Raw genomic sequence first — 22,067 nt, 5'->3', positions numbered from 1 at the left:
CTTCACATACTTGGGATAGCAAAGACAAGAGGCCAATATAAGCAATACAAATAGTTTCTTCTTGTCAAACGATCCACCATACAGAACTGAAAATATTTTCAGCTAGTTACTCATGCATGAAAAAATATGGACGCAAAATATAGAGCAAGATAATTTAAAACAATTTATTTGCAATTAAATTTTAAATACACAATGTAACAAATTTAGAAAGTCTAAAGCAAACCAATATAATTAGTTTTTTTTTGTTTATTGTAAAACTATTTACAAAACTGGATTTTCAAGTTTTATAGAAACTGTACAGTCATCTGTCCACAAGGGGGGAAGGAGTGTGTGTGTGTGTGTGTGTGTGTGTGTGTGGGGGGGGGGGGGGGGTGTAAGTCAGCAAATAGGCTGAACTGAAAGGCCACTAAGAGTGAAACTGTGCTAAGAGTTTGTTTGCAACATCAGTGAAGACTGATTTAGGTCAAAACATCTTCTCTTCATATATTGTGTTCTTTAGATGGTTCCCCAATACAAACAAACCAACCAAACAAACACACGTGGAACCCCAGGTGTGGAAATCATTGACCAAGTCATTCTCCCATATTTTGCACAACAAGCTAAAATCTGGGAAACAGTCAAATTATCTTTGGAATCCATAATATTTTAATAAGTTGACTGGATAATATTTTTCTAGAGGACCTAGGCCTTCTTCATCTTGCCATTGTGGGCACTGCCATTCTCATGGTGTGCAGAACCATTGCTGGTGCCATTGGTGGTTCCATGGTTGATGCCATTACTGGTGCCGTTCTCCTGGTGTTTTCCATTCTCCTGGTGTTTGCCATTTGTGTATACAGTTGAGCCATTTTGATGCTGCTTAATGTCCTGCTTCGGTAGCCGTTTACCCTTGACGTAAGCCTGAACCCAGAAGTTGGAGAAGAGAATGAAAAAGAAGGTTCCGTACATCCAGACGAGGTGGATGATCATGGGGAACTGGTAATCGCAGCTGTCCATGAAGTAATACTGGGTGGCGTGGAGTGAGACCAGGACAAATTGGATCTGTTGGACAGAAATCAGGTGTTATCCAAATATATACTAAAAAAAAAAATAGAAAAAAATTAAATGGAGTGTGAAGCTTTATTACCAGCTGAATAGCAGTCATGTATTTCTTCCACCACAAAAATTTCTGGAAGCGTGGTCCAGCAGCAGCAAGTCCATAGTAGAAATACATGATGACATGGACAGAAGAATTCACCATGGCGTGGAAAGATCCCATTCCACCTAAAAGGACAACAAAAATGTTAAGACCAAAACCTGCAGCCATCTCATGTCTGACCTTGCAAAACAGTCAGAGCTCCATTTAAATCCTGAAATTTAGGGTTAATCATTTTATTATGACTCAGCAGACATCATTAATTTAAAATAAGCCTGCACAAGGTTTCTTGATATTCTATCTGAGAAGCTGACATTAAACAAATGAGATTATAGCTGATTGTGAAACCAACTGGTATGCAGGCTTAACCAAACACACCACACCCTGTGGCTGTTTTCTTCTCTCTATTAATTATTTTCAAATCCACCAAGTGCACTCACCAGGAGCATAGCCAACTCCCCACCACCAGGTCCAAGGCATGAATGAGTGATGGAAGATGTGCAAGAAGGTAATCTGGCTGTGTTTTTTCCTCAAAACAAAGAAGATCTACAAAGAACGAAAATGATTATTCAAAGCCAAGCAATGTTGACAAACTTTTTTTCACAATTTAGAAACTAGGTAAAAAATGGACTGGACTTACTGTGTCCATCAGCTCAATGATCTTGGAGAACCAGAAGAGCCATGCAACCTGAACCATCTAGAGATCAGAAGGCTCAGGTTAACAGCGAGTACGTTTCTAAACACATGTAAGGTCACTAAATAATCATTTAAGAACAGAATTTGCCAACTTACTCTGAGAGCTTGAGGACTGTCAGAGGTATCAATTGCATCGCATCTCCAGGTATAAGTTGTAGCCCATCCAGACATCAGAAACTAGAAAGCAACAAGAAAAATGTATTTGAATTCAAGCAATGCTTTTACCAAATAAGGAACCAAAAACTCATTTATTGCAAAACTACTGAAATGGAACAAAATCCAATGAGAGCTTTAAACATTTATCAATAACTCATATTTTGAATAACATGACATATTCTTACCTCAAACACAATGTATATCGAAAGTGCCACCAGCAAAAAGTTGTATACTATCATGGCTTCCTTGAGCTGGAAGGGTTTCCGATTGGCCATTATGCAAGGTCCAAGGTACAGTGTGAAAAAAAGGTAGCACAGTAATATTGCGGTCATGGGAAAAGGACTCTGCATCAGTGGATACCCCTTCAGCCGTGGATCTGCAAAGGTAAAAATAAATAAATACAGTTAAATCTAACAAATGAGGGGGAAAAATAATCACACATGATTCAATCTGTATTGTGTTAAATAAATTCACATACCAACTCCTGCCAAGACATAGTCATAGATATCCATGGCGTGTGAGCCAAGCTCCTTAATCTCCTGAAGAATACTGGCCATATCCCTTCTTGTGATCCAAATATCTGAAGAATACCAAAAAAAAGTATTGTTAGTTTGGGCTTCTCAGTCAAACACAGTAGTAATTTCACTTAACAGTCTAATATCACTCAACCCAGATGATATATTGACCAATCCTCTGTGGGAACACAAGTTAATGTTTTTCCTTTGCTGGTTATCACCTGTGTCCAATAAATGCATTCCATGTAGAACACTTCCTGATTCAGCAGGACTGAAATGAAATGACTGTATCAGCTCATCCCTCACCAAACAAGCACTCCCAAAAAAAATCCCAGAATCCTTCGCTGCAGCTCGACCCACTCATCAGACATGGTCTGATTTCAGAGAGGAGGTGCTACAGCAAACTGGGAGGGCATCTCTCATCCCACAATAAAGCCGACTGTGTGCAGGAGTAAACTCGGGGGATAAAACACAATCTGCCCTCCTAAAAGAAATTCACTGTGTGTGTGTACGTCTGGGTAAATGGGTGAGGGGGGAATCAAGTTTCAAGTGCTTTAACAATGATTTCACCAAAGATGAGTTTGCAGCCAGCACACATAAATGAATACTGATATGGTTTTCAGGATAAGATATTTTCTGTTGACAAAGGCTTATCACATTAAATGTGAACAGAAAAGCATATTCAATGAGGATAAGACACACAGGGTGCGGTCTGCCCAGAGGGAGCTATTGTGTGATGTACAATCTACAATGCACGGGGTTCGCACTGCCCACAGTCCTCCTTTAATTGTTTCAAGTTACTGAATGAAAAGTCAGAGCAGAGCTATTAAAGACCCTGTCATTAAAGAAGTCGGAATTTTCTGCTTAATATCCTGCTTATCCCCAAATATCAAGCAAGAAATTTTATTTGCAAAAAACTGTTTAAAGTTTCATTTGGGTTTTTGTGTTCACTTCTTGCCAAAACTGACTCATTGAGCACGTCAAGGCCTTCAAAGATACCCCTTAATCTCCTTAGTAAATAAAAAAAAAAGGATCCTTTTTGATAAACTTCACAGCAGATTAGATGTCTTATATTTCCATTTTGTACATGTGTAACCAAATTGATACTGAAAAGTACAGAGTTAAAGTAAAGAGATTATACTATATATCACTGATTGAAGGACACTCCTGTTCTCCATACATACACCATGCAGCTTATTCCAAGTTCTCCACATGTTCAGTGCTTTGTTATTACTTAACTATCTGCTTGGATAAGCTTATGTGTGATTTAGTATTCCAGTCTCATTTGTGAATGTATTGATTGACTGGTTTTGGTTGGTTTGCTTTAATGTTTTCTTTGTTGCAGACAAAAGTGTTGTCACCAAACAAGCACTTTCTGGTGTGGCATAACAGGCCAGGTACAAGGCATTTAAATAATCTCATACAGAGATTTGGTGAGGAACCTCACACTTCAGAGGACCATCATGTCAGTGGTGCAGAATCTGTCTTGTTCTGAGGGAAAATGACTGAACAGCAAGATTGATCAGATGTTTTAATTAAATTGACTTGCATTTTATGGGACTTACTTCATGGAGCAGATTGGGGGCCCTTTGAGGTCCACACCCACTCTGCTTCCATAGCCATGGCTACCCCATTGGTCAATCATCTGTTACTGAGTGAACATTTGTTTAATTGAAATTGCACAGGTCAAATAAATCAGATTTCATTTTACTTTTTGGGTGAAAAGCAGAAGCCCATGTGTTATTCTTGTTTCCATCTAACTAAAATATATATTTGTTTTGTCATGAATACAAAAAATTGAGCAAACTTATAATAAAATTAACTATAAATTAATTCCATTTATATATGTTAAAAATACAGAAGTCTCACAGTCTTCAAGAGGGACAAGGAAGCACATGATTCCTTAACAGTGGAAATTTTTAACAAATATTGACCAATAAAAATGATCATGCAAGTCAGGGGAATTATCTTGTGACCATGAAAACCACCGCCCCCTAAAAAAAAAATAAAAAAAATAAATTGAAAGAACATCTAAAACCCAGATGAAGATAGCAGTTAGAAAATCAGACCACCTCAATTTTTGTGAAACCAGATAGACAGTTTTACACAGACAATCTCTCGCTGGTCTAAAACCCATCCTACCAGATTAAATCATCAGAAAAAACTTTGAGACACACCATATTTAGCTCCAATATTTAACAATTTCAGGACCATAAATGTTGGTCTGCTGCAAACTGGTGTTTGATAGTTTGTCCTCATTTAGCTGCATCAGCAGCACCAGCAAAACTCCACAGGAGAACAAGAACTTTCTCATGACTATGAGAGGAGTTTAAAAAGTGTCTAGCATTCCCATGACACAGTGATGCAATTTTACTGTGGACATGTGATTACTGAAGCACCTCAGAGAATGGCCTCTGTCCTCAGCAGAAAGAAGTGAACAGCTGTCACATATCATTTCTATTACCCAAACTAAACTAGAGCAGGTAAAATCCTGCAAACATATCTGCTCAGTTTGCATTTCCTAACACAAACACCAATTCACTACTAACTTTGGCTAGAAAGTAACTGGTTCACATCTGCCAAGGTGGAAAAAGGGAGAAACATGTCTTCAGAGAACCATGTCAATGAGTCATAAGGATGAAAAAGAGCTCAAATTCACTAGTTAGGAGTTAATGATGAACAAACAGAGCAGAGACTAAAAGGAAGGAGGGGGAGGAAAGTCAGCAGCACTGAATCCTATTTAAAATCATAAAGTGTCCTTTTGTAAAAAGTTACTTTTTTACAAAATCACTCTGTAAATGTAAAAACAGGAGAAACATTACCCAAAGAAATAAGTCATGATAGTAGATTTCACACAAGCGACTTCACTCCCATTTAAACCTGAGAAACTCACCTGGTTGAAATCAAAATTCTTTCTTTAAAGTCATCAAAAGCCAAGAAGATTCTTCCCTCAGTGTTGCAAAGCTTCTCTGGGTAGAAGGGCAGGCAGGCAGCAGCGAAAAGTGAAACAGCACAGAAAGAAGAGGACAGATGGAGACGGGGTAAGGAATGAGAAAGTAAACTGACAAAGTGTGACTGGTACAGCAGTCTTCCAAATCCCCACCCTCCCTGACTCACACTGTGGATGAATAACTAGCTCTCAGAAGGAGAGGGAGGGAGTAAGGCTGAGCCAGAGAGAAAGAGAGAGAGGGGAAAGAATGTGTGTGAGTGCATCCTTGAGAGATAGCAATAACTGGGTTTACAGGGACAGATAGCTTCTATTTAAACCAAAACTACAAAAAAACCTCTCAAAATTAAGAAGCAACCAGACTAATGTGTAAATGACCTCCGCCCTGACCTTAATGAGCTACAATTATACACCCCTCCCCCTTTTTGCTCTCATGGTCACACCTTGCACTCATTCACTGAAAAACACAGCTCTGGACTGTAAGTTTTCTTTCAGGGTGGGCTGATGATATTATTCACAGGGAGCGGGCGAGAAATCAGTGGAGACTCTGTTATCATGAAGGGGCCATTGTTACGCCTTTCCTGAACCTCTACCCGGCCGACACCCATAAAGCAAAACTAGCTTCCATTTCTTTCCCTGCGGTGAGTGACAATGTCATGAGCAAAGTTTCACCATAAAGTAGTTTGTGCTTCATGGGATGTTTTTATCAGTCCACGAGGCATCTTCTGTCTTGCACAAGACTGCCTATATTACACATATTTTCTGTTTGATTTTTAAATTGCTGCATTGTCTACTCCAAGTAGTTGCATGTGCACTTAAAGACAACAAGTTTAATCTAACTGTCTTTCAAGAAAACATCTAGATCATGATAACTAGAAGATGAAATAAAACAGCATTGATGGTTAAAAATGACTGTGGAGAAGGTACACAAGCCTCATAGGATAATGCGTAAAATTTTAGGTGTTTGGTATCTTGGGATGCTTTGTTCAGTCTCATAAAAAGTAAATAAATAAACCACTCTGATTTCACTGTTACACCTAGCCGTGCCAGACAGGAACAAAGTAATAATAATATTTAGACACATTCTTTACTGAGGGATCATTTTAGTTTTGCCAACAGTAACTTCCATTCAAAATGAATGAAAAGGGGAAAATGAATGTTTCCATTCACAATTTGTCCAGTTTTGTTAATAGATTTAGTAATATATAGGCTCTGACCAAAGTATGTTACTAATTAAAAAATATTTTCCAAGCACAAATTAGAAATTTGCAATGGAAACATATACATAAAATATTGCAATAGAAACCCGGCAGCATCTACAATGCACCGGAAAGCCTATGCCAGATAAAGGATGAATAGGAATTTTCCCCTGTCTATTCCTATGTCATTAGATAAGAGCTGAACTTGGCTGGTCTAGTCACACGTGAAAATCGGGTACATGTGAGTTTGTAATGTAAACGCACTCTTCAGTGGTGTTGTTTCTGCCAGAGCAGGTTTTACCTGTAACACTGGCCCTAGGAGATGGGTGGGTGGGGGTAGTGGTAGTAGCATTCCAGTGCCCTTCAGACCCTCCTCTGAATACCAAAACACACCCGACAAAATAGATGATCTGTGGCACCAGTCACCAACTTAACTATTTTATTAACCAAGATGGTATGTGGTTCTGTGAAACCAACAGTTCCTTTCCAACATCCAAAATAGGAAACAACTCAAAGTAAAAATGGAAAAATGAAGAAATGCCAATTGTGGTAGTTTACAAAGTAGAAATGACCTGACTGCTGATAAGGTTCATTTAGAAATGTGATAATCATCAAAAGTTGCGATCATTCAGATTATACCAGAGTGGGGCTATTTTACCAGAGGAAAATAAATGCAACTTTTTCATATTATGTCCATCTGGTAAAACACTAAGGAATAATCCATACAATTACTCAATTTATATAAATACTCCATACAGTTTTAATTTAGGTTTTTTGTTTTTTTTTAAGATGGTATATAGTATGAACAGTAGATGACATAATGAGAGAAAAAGACAAGAGTTAGTAATATTCCACACAACATGTTATGCATACACCCTTTTTATTTCCTGGGCAATGTTCCATAAGAAATATGTATCTGCAGTTCAGTTCAGTAAATACACTCAAGACTGACTGAACACACATCTACAACTAATATGCACAAGCTATATAAAATCATTAATTTAACTGAATATTACTAATAAAGTTTGTTTGACCATACAGTGATAAAGTTTCCATTCATAACCATCACATTTATGATATTATCAAAATGCAAATAGGGACATTCAGTAATTATTAAAGTGTAAACTAATTTTAGTTGCCTAATGGAAGGTGTAAATGTAAAAGAGCAAGTGCAGCAAAAGGTATTCAAACAGTTTTCCTAAATTTCCACGAGCATTTAACGCATTTGTGTGATAAGTCTGACTCTGAGCCAAGGCCTTGCCACTGTGCTAAAGGTCACGTTAAGCTGTACAGTTGTTGCATGAAATGGTTTTATAAAAACTGCATGCATAAAAGTCAAGAAAACACATGCCAGTCGAGCTTACATGGTGACAAATGAACAGTCACAAAAGAATTTGCATAATGTGCTTCCCGTGCCCAGGGATAGAAGCTGGGGCCCAGGCCTTCTTAGTTATGTTGCGTCTGAGAAACGTCTTAAAATAACAAGTTGGTTTTTTTTCTTTTTTTTACTCCACACAGGTTACAACTCAGTCTCAGTCATTCCAACTTGTTCTATAGCCTTGTTATAAAGAGACACATTCATTCAACACTTGCAAAGCTTGTACACAAGTAAGTCTACAACAGTTTCCAAAACAGGGAAGTTATGCAAGGACTATCTTAGCCATTATTGCATAATCAGGAAGGTCAACATGAATTTTGCATCACACCTAACATTTGCAAATATCCACCAAAATGTGGTTTGATTGCAATATAACAGTCTTAACATTTAGTCCTGAATCAAATGTGGGATTTAGCAAGCTCCAGCAGAGCTCAGCATCAATATGCACACAACAAATGAGTAGACAGGACACCCCAAGTTCTGCAGAGAATAAGAATGAAGCCGCAAAAATAGGCACAGCTTACATTTTCTTTACAGAAACATATCTGATGTGACCATATTACCTTACATGGATGTTTCAAAACTGACAACAAAAGACATGATCAAACAGCTTGAGTCTTTGATAGTCGAACAAATATTAAAATATAAAGGCACTACCTAATGTTTAATCGCGTTATAAATAACTATTTTTCTGAGCATGCTTTAGACTTTCTGCTAAAACAAAAAGGGAATTGCATGGCATGGTAACAAAAAAAACAAAAAAAAAACAACAAAAAAAAACAAAAAAAGAGGAACTGTGCATTCAATTTGAAAGAAAAAAACAAAACATACCCAATAATAGTCAATTCATCATGTGTTTAGACAAAAAGCATAACAATCAGAAAAAAAAAATACTCATTTGACTAATAAAAAAACAAATCATGGCAGACAACACTAGACATATGGATTGGAAAGAGTTTACTGAAAAGCATCTGCAAAAAAAAAAGAAAAAAAAAAGAAAAAACTCAAAATTTTTATTTTTTAAAAATATGTATTGTATATAAATGCAAATTACATTAGGACATATGAACAAATGTGTGACATATATCCTCAAGAATACACAATAATATTATTTGTAGCTCAGGTATAAGGCTGGCAGCTATAAGAAGACCATTTTTTCTTTCACATTTTTAAGTATTTTCCCAAAGATGACACATACTTGCTGTCCACTTTATGAAGTATACTTTGCTTGTACCAGGTTAAATTCATTTTACCTTCAACATTGATTCAACATGGTGTTCGGGAGCAATTGTCAATTGCCCAATTTTGGCCCATATTGGCATCACAGCTTCTCTCTCTCTCTCTCTCTCTCTCTCACACACACTCACACTCACACACACTCACACTCACACACTCTCACACACACACACACACACACACACACTCTCACACACACACACACACACACACACACTCTCACACACACACACACACACACACACTCTCACTCACACACACACACACACACACACACACACACACACACGTTACTGAACTTGCCTCAAGACTGACATGTTAACACCACCGCTCTCCTGATACCTTCCCTATTGTCTTTGGATGCGAGTAGTTAAAAGGCAGATGCAGTGGGCTGAGGGGGGGCATATTTGGAAAGAACTTCTAATCAATACTAGTCTCATTCTCTCTCTTCATGCCCCTCCCTCTGCCTGCCTCTCCATGCAGGTGTCACGCACAAATTATTCAGATTTCTGTAACTTTCCACAACAATAATAATTGAATAATCTCCTATGTAAGGCCATACAAACAAACTGAAGCAGCAGCACCTTAGCAGGTGCAGTGGGTTTAACAGAACATAAACTGATATATCCACACAACAAGGGTGGATATCAATTGAAGATCATTTTTGGTGTCCTATGTGCCGATTTAGAGCGAATAGCAAACTAACAAAAAAAAAAAAAAAAAAAAAAAAAACCCCGAAAAAACCACTTTAGACTGGCAAGAATGTAAAGTGAAAAACCAACCTGGTAGACAGGTTGTGATGATGAAAGACAAAATGACTGGAATGAAACTATCCATGTCTATCAACAATACCTCAGACACTTACAATAACTTCCACATTTAGAGCTTAAAAACTGCTGGATGTATAATCAGCAACTTTCTGATATGGATCTTTTATACTACAGAGAGCAAGACGCCAAATAAACCATCTTCTGCTTTGTTTTTTTATTTTTTTGTTTTTTGACACAACTAAAGCTTTTTTAATTTGACCTTTCACCTAACTCTACTAAAACTAGTATTTAAACTGTCTGAACCAACAACCAAGTAGGAAATTAACCTGACATGCTAAGAAATGTATGAATGAAAATCAAACCACTGAAAACATATATATGTGCATTTGTAATACATGAAAACAATCTTTTTATATCAAATCGTGCATCATTGCAGAATTTAACCAGCATTAATTTATTTGAAACAATAAATGAGTAATACTTCTATAGTAGCAGCTGTCTTCAGAGGTGTACTACAAAGTAAGATTTGTTGCTTAATGGGTTTAATTAATCCAGTGTGGCGGGAAGCCTTCAAAATGCCAAGAATGAAATTGTTTCACATGTACAAGGTCTAACTTTGTTAACTGAACCACCTTCTGAAGCGCAGCGGTGGTAGGCTAGCCTTTTGTGACACATCTGCTCTGCACGCGAACACAGAATGTGACAACTCAGAGAGAGGTGGGGCCTAATTATACTTAATTAGTTAAGCCCACGAGCCAGATAAACTTCTAGAGCATTAATTTATAAGGTGTGGAATCCGTATCATGAAAGGTAGATTATTATAAGTTATTTTATATTTGCAAGTTGAAGAGACATTCCAATATATATTGATAATTAAAAGAAAACTTGGCGCTTTGTAAGGTTAAGAAATTGATGCCAATTCTATCATATTGAAAGCTAATGAAGTTGACACTAGTTATCTTAAACCACGAAGGCTGTCATCTATGTACCATAATGTATTAACTAGTGGTTGCGATTTCAAATGACTCAGTTAAAATAATTTCTGAAAAAGCAAAAGGAAACCAACTAAGAGTTACAGCGACCTGCGTAGGGGAAAGAATATGAAAATTAGAGGTGAAGTGTATGCAGTGCAGTGTGTTTACAATTACTATGCGCAGTTAAAAAAACAAATAGAATGAAGAATCAAAGTGAATAGTTGTTGCTATGCAAGATGTCCTTTAAAGGGAGGATATGACATAAAAATCTTAACTTAAAAGGATGATGCCTTGATAGCTTGATAAGGGAGGAACTGTGTGTGCAACTCTCTGATAAATAACACCCATTATGTCAAACTTGTGTCAACTACATGATATACTTTGTGTAAAAAATGATAATAACATACTTTTGGAGCCTCATTGTTTTAGTTCTATTTGCACTGATATCCTTGGGTAGGGTACTGAAACCCACATTATGTCGAATGTACGCAGATTAATAAAGAATAATAATGAAAAACTTGTCCTTGTTCGAGTAAGACTCAACTGTAAAAAGACAATTATACGTGTTCATCCTACTGGCCTTAACATTTCACAAAGTCACATGCTACATCTACTACAGACATACTTCACGAGTCTACACTAAAGCAAATTATAGCCAACATTTAATCAAAAAGACATTACAACAAACATTAACCAGGCAAACTCCAGGTCAGTATTATTGGAAAACTTAATATCTCTTCCTCTGGAAGAACGCCCCAAAGCAAGCCATTCGCTATGTGCAAATCATACAGTTTACTCCAATGCTGATGATAGTGATTACACAAGTATGCATAAACCCTTAAACGTTAAACAAGACACCAATTATATCAAAATGTTTTGTTAAATATTTTGTACGGAAAGAGTTATTTCATGCTTTTTAAAATGTATTTCTAGAACCACCAATAAATCCCATGAGAAGCATTAAGAAACATTTTTGCATTCAGGTAAGACTGTTTCAGTCAATAAGCATCATGGAAAAAATGCAAAATGTGAGTTTCTGTTAAAAAGCTAACAAGGGAGTTGAATTAACTGACAAAAAAAAAGTCATATCTAAAGTAAAGAAAAACCACTTGCCAGAGTGAAGTCTAAACAATGAACACTTCGACATCTACAAAACATCAAAAACTTGTTTGTTGTATCAGGGTTGTAAAATAATAAATATAGTGGTGCATTATTTGTGTTGAGGGAAAAGGTTATTTAAATTTACTTAGCACAACACTTTACAGCAATTACTACAGAGAGCTTAAGGACATGTCTGTGACCAACTGTGGAAAATATAACGGAATAAACATCCCAAACTCAAAAGTAAAAAAAACTTTTTTTAAAGTTTTTTTTCTTTTACATGAGCTCTGTTTTCTCCTCAATATAATAGTCATTTGAAAAGGATGTTGACAAGGGAGACCAAAGAAACGATAACAGAACAGGACACTAATGGAAACTGTAACAATATCGCCATTGTGTTTACATTACTACAGGAGACACACCTGCAATAGTTGACCTTGAGGCCATCTTTATCTCATCATTGTTGGCTGTTGCATTGTCAACAGTCAGTAAGTGGTCCATAAGCTAACTTAGCAGATAATCATGTGAAAACAAAAAGCATTAATGTGAACTAGTTACAGAACAAAGACATCATATTCTTATGAAGCTGCTAATAATCTTCCCATTTGCATCTTTACAACATTTAAAAAAACATTTGATTGTTTGATCTAATGCAAATAATATTCTTTAGACAACTGTAGTATCAACCAGTACTTTTACGTTTACATAACAAAACAGTTGAATATTTTACAGGTCTAAAATGATGTTTTTTGGTGACTAACAGCCTGCAATACTTGAGATAGTCACTCTGCAAAACTTTATGAAACTGTTGTGGCAACTATACTTTTAACACACCTTAGCACTAAAACTCCAGATATTTTAAATTTAACTTCAACAAGACACACTGGGTACAGTTTCCAGTTTAGCTGGCTGTGGATTTTTCAGTCTAAATTCTCACAACAATAAAGTTTTTATTTTATTATTTTTGTTATACAGATCATCAGGCAATACACAACTTTTACTTACAGCACCAATCACATGTTTGGATGTGGTTTAAAATGGATAGGTAGCTGTGTCTACACTTCTACTTGTATGTGCTGATTAACAAATCCTTGTGCAGTGCCTGGAATGTTGAAATACACTTTCATCTGGGCAACAAGTCTAAAATTAAAGAAAGTTTATGATTTTAACATAAACCTACCACTACCAGGTTTTTATCCAACATTATTTGTAAATCATTTTGTGGGGATATCTCCTCAGAAATTAAAATAATAACCTACTGCCATGATGTATACTTTGTGGATAAACTGTAAATACACTTTCAAATCAGAAGATTGAGCAGCATCGGACAGTCTGACTAGAGGAAATTTAATAAAACAGTCAACACTATACCTTCAACAGAGCAAAATGTTAACTTTACAAATGTCAATGAGAGTTTTGCCACAGGCCCAAATGCTGAACCAATCACAGTCGAAATAACTAAGTTAATTGGCTTTCAAATACAACTGTACATGCACACATTCTGTAACGGGATACACGTTTTGACACAACACCGGACATGAGGTCAAAGATGACGACTCATTTTTATTTTCAAATACCACTAATTTACAGTTATGAACTATTAAAATGTAAAGGCAGGACTTTGCTGTACATTAATTACAATAACATAATTCAAAACATTTGGCTGCTAAATGAATAAAACGTTGAGACGCTGAAAGAAACTGACAAGGCGCGGACTCCCCTTCCCGGGGGTGGGGAAAGGAAAAAAAAGAGAAATTCAACGGAAACTAAGCAAGACTCAAGAGTCAACATTTAGCAAACAGTTAAAGTGTTTAAAACAAGGTTAAAGGCTACTCACTTATGCTCAAGTAAATCTCGGCAGTTTGAAGAAAGATGGCTGATAAAATGAGGAAACGCGTGTAAATGTGAAGTTAGCTCAGCTTCCTCTTCCTATCCGCTTAAATGTTTCTCCGGACCCAACCCTTTGATGGAGATGGGAAAAGGTGGAGTCATCTCTACACTGCTGTGAGTCAGTCGCTTAATATGGTCGTAATCAACCGACTGTATCAAATGTCAGACATCTCACACTCAAGTGTATTTCTCAATGTAAGATTTTGTGGTAGTTTCAGTTGGCCTCCAAGTAGTGCTATCTGAAGTTTGCAGTTGCTTTTTTTTTCATCATTTTTTGACAATTTGACAAGAAAAAATAGTTAAAAAGCAACTGCAAAAGAAAAGAAAAGAAACAGAATTAATCCAGTTTATTTCTATATGAAAGGAAAGAATCCAGATAAATTGATAATTAAAAACAATAACAAAAAATGATAGTAAAAAGAAGCAATAACTTTTGATACTACAATAATTTATTTTATAAATAGCCAGCAAGAAGCACACTTCTTTCCACATTATATATTTCACCAGGCTCACTCTAAGCTGCAGATGACAGAAATTTGTGCCTTGTTCAACACAATGCGATACCTAGATAAGATAAAAACTCAGTTTGTTTCTAGCTGTCAAACAACAGTGATATTAAGTGTTACAAACAAAGCTGGAAACCACTCCTCATGTCAGGTATGTTTCAGTTTATGTAACATATGGTAAACCTAAAGTAAAGGGACCTGACAGGTGACGTACAGCTGTTTCACACCCAGAGTTTTAAAGTGGTGGAAGTAGACAGGTATTTCAGTCTTGGGTTGATTAATACTGTTCTTTTGGTGAGTGTGATACAGGGATATCATAATGACAGTTTGCACGTTGTGTGCCTGCAACAAAGATGTTAAATCTACACTAAATTGGTTGATAATGACAGAATCTCTTAAAGTGGAGTGTGCATTTGCATGTGTTATTTACTCCCAAACAATTGCATGAGAGTCACACAAAAGTTATTTCTTCATTTTGGGGTTTACATTAAAGCTGCAGTGCAAGTTAGTTTGCTCATCATTTCAAGCAGCATGCTTTCCGTCAATGACAAAGCAGGCTACAGCACTACCAGTCAAAGGTGGAAAAATAGCTTGACTGGTTCTACTTCCTACAATGTCACATTTTTTCAAGATGACAGAAGTATTTTAAAAGGAACAATTTATTGTACACGTGAGTCACCCATTGTTTCCTGTGCAAGTCATTGATACTGAGAGATTTCTGAAAATATGAATGCTGTTGAGTTTTTATGGTGAAACATCCCGTAGGAATTTAGTGGAGTAATTGAATGTTTTTTTCTTTTTAAATTAACTTCGATATACATTTATCATGCCAACATCTCTGTGCTCTGAGACAATGGAAATTAAAAGTTTTTTTGCAGTACTGAACACATTGCTAACCATGATGCTGACTAAAGTTTCCACACATCCACACTTGTTACTTTACAAGTCATAGAAAGTGTCTTCACGTGATGACTTTAAACTAATTGAATACTTTCAGTTCATGTTCACACTGAAAAAAATTAATTAATTTGATGCAGATGTAGAAATTTAGATTTTTGGGGGATAAATGTGTATTAATATAGAAGCAGCGGTACCACTGCCCTGCCCTAAGGCTTTCAGTAGCCAAAGTTTTACAGTAGGTTATTCTGACAATTAATCCTCAGACAGAAATGTACAAAGGACAGTAATCTCCTTGCCTCTGTAAAGGTTTTTCCCCTAACCGATAACTTATGATGGCCCAGACTGTAAAAGTGTCATAAAAAAAAATAATGTATAACATTTCTTATGGTGACCCCCAGTGGTTGTATCAGATTAGTGCAATTTAATTCTACTTTTCTTAAAGAATATACAGAATATGCAGTTCTTGTCAAATGTTTGTACATATACACTCACTTATCTTAGATTGCATATGATCAGATTGTGTATGACATACATTCCTTTAGACAATATACTCATAAATGGGTTAAATAATGTTTTTGTTTTTTTATATAATAGACTGTCTATTTAGATTAAGCTATGGATGAATTGTTGCTATCCATTTCACTAAACTTAAGTATCTGAGCTCAATTTATAATACTATGTCATTGCAAAAACAACCTAAAACTCAAGCTACTATATAGGCCACATGCACCTTTATCCTCCCTGAACAGAAGGGGTTGCATATACAACTACTTCAGACAGCTTATTTTTACAAGTTTGGTTTCATCTTACAGCAGAGAAACAAACATCTTCCACTCAGTGGAGCTCATTCACTTCAAGACAAAGGGAACAGTCAGCTATCCTGGGAACAACCTAAGTTCCTAAGGGTAAGTAGACGGTTTCAGTCAAACATGCCTTGTTTGTTCATGGTTAGAATACTGGTTCTTGTGCATGTTCAGTCGAAATGTGGTGGTGAGTGGTGCTTCTCTTTTTTGAGGGTATGCTGTAAATTCAACAGCAGTTTCTTTAAAAAGCCAGGAATTTTAATAATATGCTACTGACACTTTGCAAAAAATAGGGGATTGCAAAAAAAAAAAAAAAAAAAAAAGGAGGGGGGGTAAGCTATGTGGCCATGTGGCCTGCAAGACATCCAGAAATGTTTGTGGGATCTCTTGCTCTCTGTACTGCTATGTGGCTCAAGAAAGTAGGTTGTTTTCTCAGGACCTTTACCAGAGGGCCGGGCTTTGGCGAGATGGCTGCTCGACTTGCATGATGACAGGGAGGAAAAAAGAAAAAAACATTACTGGAGGGAGGGCAGAGTTTGGATTTGGGAAGGTCTGTTTTTCAGCCTTCTTTTCTTTCAATTTATAGGTTCCCCACAAACACACCCACATGTGCACACACACACACACATAAGATAGCACAGCCCAGCAGACAAAGTCAGGAAATGACATCATTTACAGGAAGAAAAGCCAAACACATTTTTTTTCTCTTGTAACTGTGTTGTCTGTGTTGCTGAGTGAAGTTGGAGCCTCTTGGATCGCTGGTGATCAGCACAGAGAAGACTCAGAAGCAACTAAAAGAGACAGAATAGCTGGGGCTGACCTCCTCTGGGAGTTGAATCCTCCCTGAACTTCTCACAACTTTCCACCACATTCCAAGCTCTGCTGCGGGATTTCAATCAGGTACAGTGCAGAAGCTTTTTCCATTCTGTAACCTCCAACTCCTTTTTATCAGGATGCCTAATCCCATCTTTACGAGCTGCTATTTTTTCTCAGCTAAATAAAGACTTATTTAGTGTCTTTGCTGAATTCCATAAAGACCAAGAAAACATGCATGAAGGTCCTGGCAGTCACAGTATGTGATCAGACATGCTTCAGCCTGAGGCTACTGAAGCAAGCAAAGAGAAAATGAAAAGTCAAGTAAATTTGTCCTACATGCTGTCACTTTTTCTTTAGGTCATTTTTCTCATTGCTAATCTTTCATATTCTGTTTAAAAATGCCAAGAGGGAGGAAATTAAAGCTGTGCTTTTGCTCTGTAAAGCCTTTATGTTTAATTTGTGCTTTTGAAACAAACTTAAAACAGTTTTGACTTTCAAATCAATGATATTGGAGTGTGTTTGATTGGGGCATCATTTTTCTGAGTTGTCAGACAAATGTGTGTTAGTGTGGCCTCCCTGAAGCCCTTTTGTTATAAGCCATCTCATGACCACGTATTCATGTTCTCCCACTGGTGAGTTTTACACCCCATGGAAGCTAAAAGCAGAGGCAACACCATTTGTCTATAATTTTGCTGGATGCATTGTATAATATTACTTTTAGTTAGCAGAGCAAAACCCATGCAAGCATAATCTTAACAGGCATGTAACAAATTATCAACAAAACCTAACAACAGTGCTCGGTCTATAAAATGTTCATAGCTGATTGAGAAGACGCAGAAACTTCTGCTTACTTCGGTCACAGTAGCAGTAAAGCAACCACAGGAAATGGTGAGATCTGCTGCTCAAAATGGGACATAGGACACAAATGCAGATACAGTATCATGCTACAACCACATTTTTCAGTGTTACTCTCCATTACATCTATGGCGGTAAAATGTGCTCTCAAATTAATTCATAAAAATTCATGATTTACTTAAGCGTTGCTACGGCACCAAAATAAAATAAAATCTCAGCTTTAATCCACTTATCATCTCTTATTATTTTATTAAGATGAATTATTATTTGAATGTTTTGTGGAACTATTCAGCAAGTTTATGCTCAATGAACCAATGAACCAAGGAGGATTTAGGGGGGGAAAAAAAGTTGTGTTTCAAACAAGTGGACTTTTGTTTTCCATTCATTTTTTATTAATAATCCACTTACTGAATTGTTGTTTGTCAAAATTAAACAGTCTATTTACACTGAGGACTTTTATCTGATCCATCTAGAAGTGAGTCACAATGTGGAAGACATTTTTTAGGTCACTCAAACCAAAAGCGCTACAAAAAGGGACATATTTTTGGTTTGTCCATTGGAAAGGGTTATATTTCTATTTATAGTGCAGACACACATTCAAAACATATCACACAGCATCAGTAATGTGCAGCACTGTACTTAGGCCCGCATGACTCACGTTAACATATTTCATGGTTTCTATGGTTTGCAGGGTTTTCTTTTTTTTTTTTTTTTTTTTTTAATCTTCTGGTCTGAGAGTGACAGAATTGACCAGAAGACCGACAGGAAATGTATAACTAACATCTCTGTTGTTGTTCTGCTTCAACAGTGACATCCCACTGGCAAAAACAAGGACCTGCAATCTTTAAATGACAGACGCTGACCTCCTGTGACCTTTCATTCAGCCCGTTTTCCCCTCTTTATCATATCAACCTAATTTTTATTCTGGAGAAGCTATTCTCCCCTTATCTTAGGGGAAACGACTGAGTCGATGGCGCTGTGTCTTGGCCAAGTATTCAGCAAAGACAAAACATTCAGGCCAAGGAAACGGTTCGAGCCTGGCACGCAGCGATTTGAACTCTACAAGAAAGCCCAGGCCTCTCTCAAGTCTGGCTTGGACCTGAGGAAAGTGGTTCAGCTACCAGAAGGAGAGAATTTGAATGACTGGATAGCAGTTCATGTGGTGGATTTCTTTAATAGGATCAACCTGATCTATGGCACCGTTAGCGAGTACTGCACAGAGAGCACATGTCCCATCATGTCTGGGGGACTCAGATACGAGTACAGATGGCAGGATGGTGATGACTACAAAAAACCCACCAAGCTGCCGGCTCTCAAGTACATGAATCTGCTGATGGACTGGATTGAGTCGCTCATCAATAATGAGGACATCTTCCCCACCAGAGTAGGTGTGTATGAGCAGTATATAAGGATGCTGCTATTGAGTGCTTAACCTTAGTAATGACTGTTTGCACAGATGTTGTGCTTGCTGCATCAATGGCTTTCTCTTTCATTAAGCTTTCAAAAATTATGATGAGAGGTTAATTAAACAATGCTGCTGACATTTAGAGTGAAACAGGTAACAGTGCCTTTATTTCAACTCAATATCAATAAACAGTTATTAGAAAGACAACCATCTGCATAATGCATAAGTTTACTTTATCAAAAGAGGACCCCAGTTTCCTTTCAACATAGTAGCAACACAAAGGTCAGGTGGGACGATTTCTTATTTTCCAATAGATATGAATAGCTTTTGTCTGGTAATCAAACGCGGGCAGTTTTTGCAGACACAGAGCTGAGCACAAGCAAAAAAGTTTAATTAAAGTCTGCTTTGGAAAACAGGCTAGAGCAGAACATAAGAACGAAGTGACTGTGGCAGGCAGTCAGGCAGGTCTAGTTTCCTGACAAAAACAGACAAATGATTAACATAAACTCTGGACTGAGACAATAGTCAAGTGCTGTTACCATTGGGTATACCAACAATCTGGCAGTAACTCGAAGGCCAAGCAGGAATAAGTCCTACCAAGACTGGAATGATGACGTAGATCTCAGTCACCAGGGAAACAGGACAGATATGTCCAACACAGCCATACACCAGAATAGGGACATAGATCATAACACCTTTTGGGCTACTTTACCCGTACAAAGATATTTCTGACAAATTTTTCCCAAAAAGATCTTTGTCAGTTTTTCCACAAAAAGCACAAAAATCTTTTATCAGCTGAGATGCTTAAAAAATAAAACATTGTTTTAAATATATGTAACAGTGAAGTGTTATGTTATAGACCCTACCATTTCTTCAATGTTCTGCAACTATTGGCTGTTAACAGGACTCATTACATATATTGTTGGCAAATGAAACCTTTTGAATATTAAACAAAATTAAATTAAGTAGAACTCACACAATGAAACCCTCATTTCTGTTTTCTTTCATCACCTTAGGTGTCCCTTTTCCTAAGAATTTCCAGCAGGTGTGCAAGAAGATCCTGAGCCGTCTCTTCAGGGTGTTTGTGCATGTTTACATCCATCACTTTGATAGTGTCTGCAGCATGGGTGCAGAGGCCCACATCAATACCTGCTACAAGCATTATTACTACTTCATTTCAGAGTTCAACCTCATTGAAAACTCTGAACTGGAGCCCCTGGTGAGTCATCAGTGTAATTTCAGATGTTTGAGATGGAAGTAATGGAGCATGAGGAAAATGGACATTACCAAATGAGCGGATTATCAGTACCACTTTTATAGCTTTCCTTCAATCAGGAAAAATGTGCCATCTTGCCGTTTATAACCTTGTGTGTTTGCAAAATGGGGTTAAGTTCTGAGGCATGCACAAAGTAAAGAAAATAGCAGCAATTTTCCACCCAGACTAAACAGTCACTCTGTCTCATTGTGGAGTTATAAAACATGAAATGTGTTCTCCCCATGATATTAAATTTTCCATATACTTTTTCTGATACTGGGAATAGATTTTATGTTCATCTGTTCCCCTCATTTTTCCATCATGAAAGAGCATCATTAATAGCCTTGAAGGAAATGGCTTTGTTTGAAACAACAAGCCTCATAAGAATATTTGCTGACTCTGTACAGCCACGTCATGAGGAAAGATTTTGTGTAGTTGTTGCTATTTTTTGACATAGGAACCCCTATCGCATTTGCACAGATGGAGAAAAGTGCTCCAAACTCCAATTAAAGGCTTCAGTTATCATTCTAGACCATGTTGTTTGTAATTCTTTCTGCAAAGTGAAAATGATGAGACATTTATGTCAGCACACCGTGAGACCATACATCATGCAGGTGCACCCTATTTTAGTGTTTTATCGTCTGTTCAAGATGTAATTCTCTGTATTGTCACTGCCAGATGAACAAAAAACTTCCTGTCTTATGTTAAGAAATAATAGAATTCCCACTGAAAGTGCAGTTTTACATGTTAACAATTAGTGTTACATCTACAGTATATGTAGATTTGCTGTGTTAACATGTGTTTTATGTTATTTTTTCTTCAGAAAGAGATGACACAGAAGATATGCAATTGAACAGAACCACATGGACAAAGGAGTTTATGTGATGATGTTATCTGAGCCCCATGGGAAAACATCAGCTTCAAGATACACCAGACAAACAGTTTTATATCTGTTTGTTTGAATGGTTTTCTATGTATACTCAAAAGGTCCATCAAATATCCACTTTTCTTCTGTGCCTTCACAGAAGATTTTATTTACGCTGATTATGGTGTTGTGATGTCTTTATACATCATTATGATGGTTTATATCAGCCTACATTTTCTGTACTCGTTTATTGTCCTTTTGTCCTTGTGCATGTGTTTTTATTGGATCTTTTTGTGTGTTTTGACATACAGTGCTTGATTACTGTGAATTTGTATTTCATGTGTTTTCTTGTTTAAATTTGTTTTGACATAATATTGTGCATTAGATTTTGATTTGCAGTCATATCAAATGTCTGACATCTGAAACTCATAGCCCATCAACAGTATTTTGTAGTTTCATTTATGTTTGCAAACTTTTTGTGTGTGTGTGTGTGTGTGTGTGTGTGTGTGTGTGTGTGTGTGTTTTAACAAAAAAGCAAACAGACAAAAAAAAATTAGTTTAAAAGCAAAAAACAGGAATGAAAAATGATTTGCTATGCATTCCAAAGAGTCCAGGTAAACACAACAACAACAATAATAATTCATTCATTATCCTAACCGCTTAGTCCG

At 36.9% G+C, this 22,067-nt stretch overlaps 2 protein-coding genes across 3 annotated transcripts; one reads left to right on the top strand and one right to left on the bottom strand.

Annotated features, from left to right (window-relative positions):
• Positions 1 to 253: 253 nt before the first annotated feature.
• elovl1b (ELOVL fatty acid elongase 1b) lies at positions 254 to 14,059 on the bottom strand. 2 transcript variants are annotated; one of them, XM_079244511.1, is made up of 8 exons: positions 13,942 to 14,059; positions 2,463 to 2,564; positions 2,170 to 2,360; positions 1,925 to 2,005; positions 1,773 to 1,829; positions 1,573 to 1,678; positions 1,124 to 1,260; positions 254 to 1,038 (listed from the first exon to the last, which is right to left on the bottom strand). In XM_079244511.1, exons 2-8 carry the CDS (start codon positions 2,539 to 2,541, stop codon positions 682 to 684), a joined length of 1,008 nt encoding a protein of 335 aa, XP_079100637.1. In that variant the 5' UTR covers positions 2,542 to 2,564; positions 13,942 to 14,059; the 3' UTR covers positions 254 to 681. The 2 variants fall into 2 exon arrangements, with proteins under 2 accessions (XP_079100637.1, XP_079100636.1); XM_079244510.1 differs by lacking the exon at positions 13,942 to 14,059 and adding an exon at positions 5,393 to 5,553.
• Positions 14,060 to 16,970: 2,911 nt separating this feature from the next.
• mob3c (MOB kinase activator 3C) lies at positions 16,971 to 21,492 on the top strand. Its single transcript, XM_079245530.1, has 4 exons — positions 16,971 to 17,103; positions 18,683 to 19,262; positions 20,296 to 20,498; positions 21,358 to 21,492. The coding sequence occupies exons 2-4, from the start codon at positions 18,845 to 18,847 to the stop codon at positions 21,385 to 21,387; spliced, it is 651 nt and encodes a 216-aa protein (XP_079101656.1). The 5' UTR covers positions 16,971 to 17,103; positions 18,683 to 18,844; the 3' UTR covers positions 21,388 to 21,492.
• Positions 21,493 to 22,067: the final 575 nt, after the last annotated feature.

This window comes from Telmatherina bonti (assembly GCF_933228915.1).
Source record: "Telmatherina bonti genome assembly, chromosome: 8".
NCBI classification, from domain to species: Eukaryota; Metazoa; Chordata; class Actinopteri; order Atheriniformes; family Telmatherinidae; genus Telmatherina; species Telmatherina bonti.
Note: the sequence above shows the minus strand (reverse complement) of the source record. Positions and strands in the feature narration are given on the sequence as shown.

Bases quoted from the DNA above. Each gene is read 5' to 3' on its own strand.
- elovl1b (XM_079244511.1), bottom strand. From the start codon at position 2,541: ATGGCCAGTATTCTTCAGGAGATTAAGGAGCTTGGCTCACACGCCATG. The intron at 2,361-2,462 runs GTATGTGAATTT...TTACCTTTGCAG, and splicing joins CTATGTCTTGGCAGGAGTTG to ATCCACGGCTGAAGGGGTAT. The intron at 1,830-1,924 runs GTAAGTTGGCAA...TCTGATCTCTAG, and splicing joins ACAGTCCTCAAGCTCTCAGA to ATGGTTCAGGTTGCATGGCT.
- mob3c (XM_079245530.1), top strand. From the start codon at position 18,845: ATGGCGCTGTGTCTTGGCCAAGTATTCAGCAAAGACAAAACATTCAGG. The intron at 19,263-20,295 runs GTGTGTATGAGC...TCATCACCTTAG, and splicing joins CATCTTCCCCACCAGAGTAG to GTGTCCCTTTTCCTAAGAAT. The intron at 20,499-21,357 runs GTGAGTCATCAG...TTTTTTCTTCAG, and splicing joins ACTCTGAACTGGAGCCCCTG to AAAGAGATGACACAGAAGAT.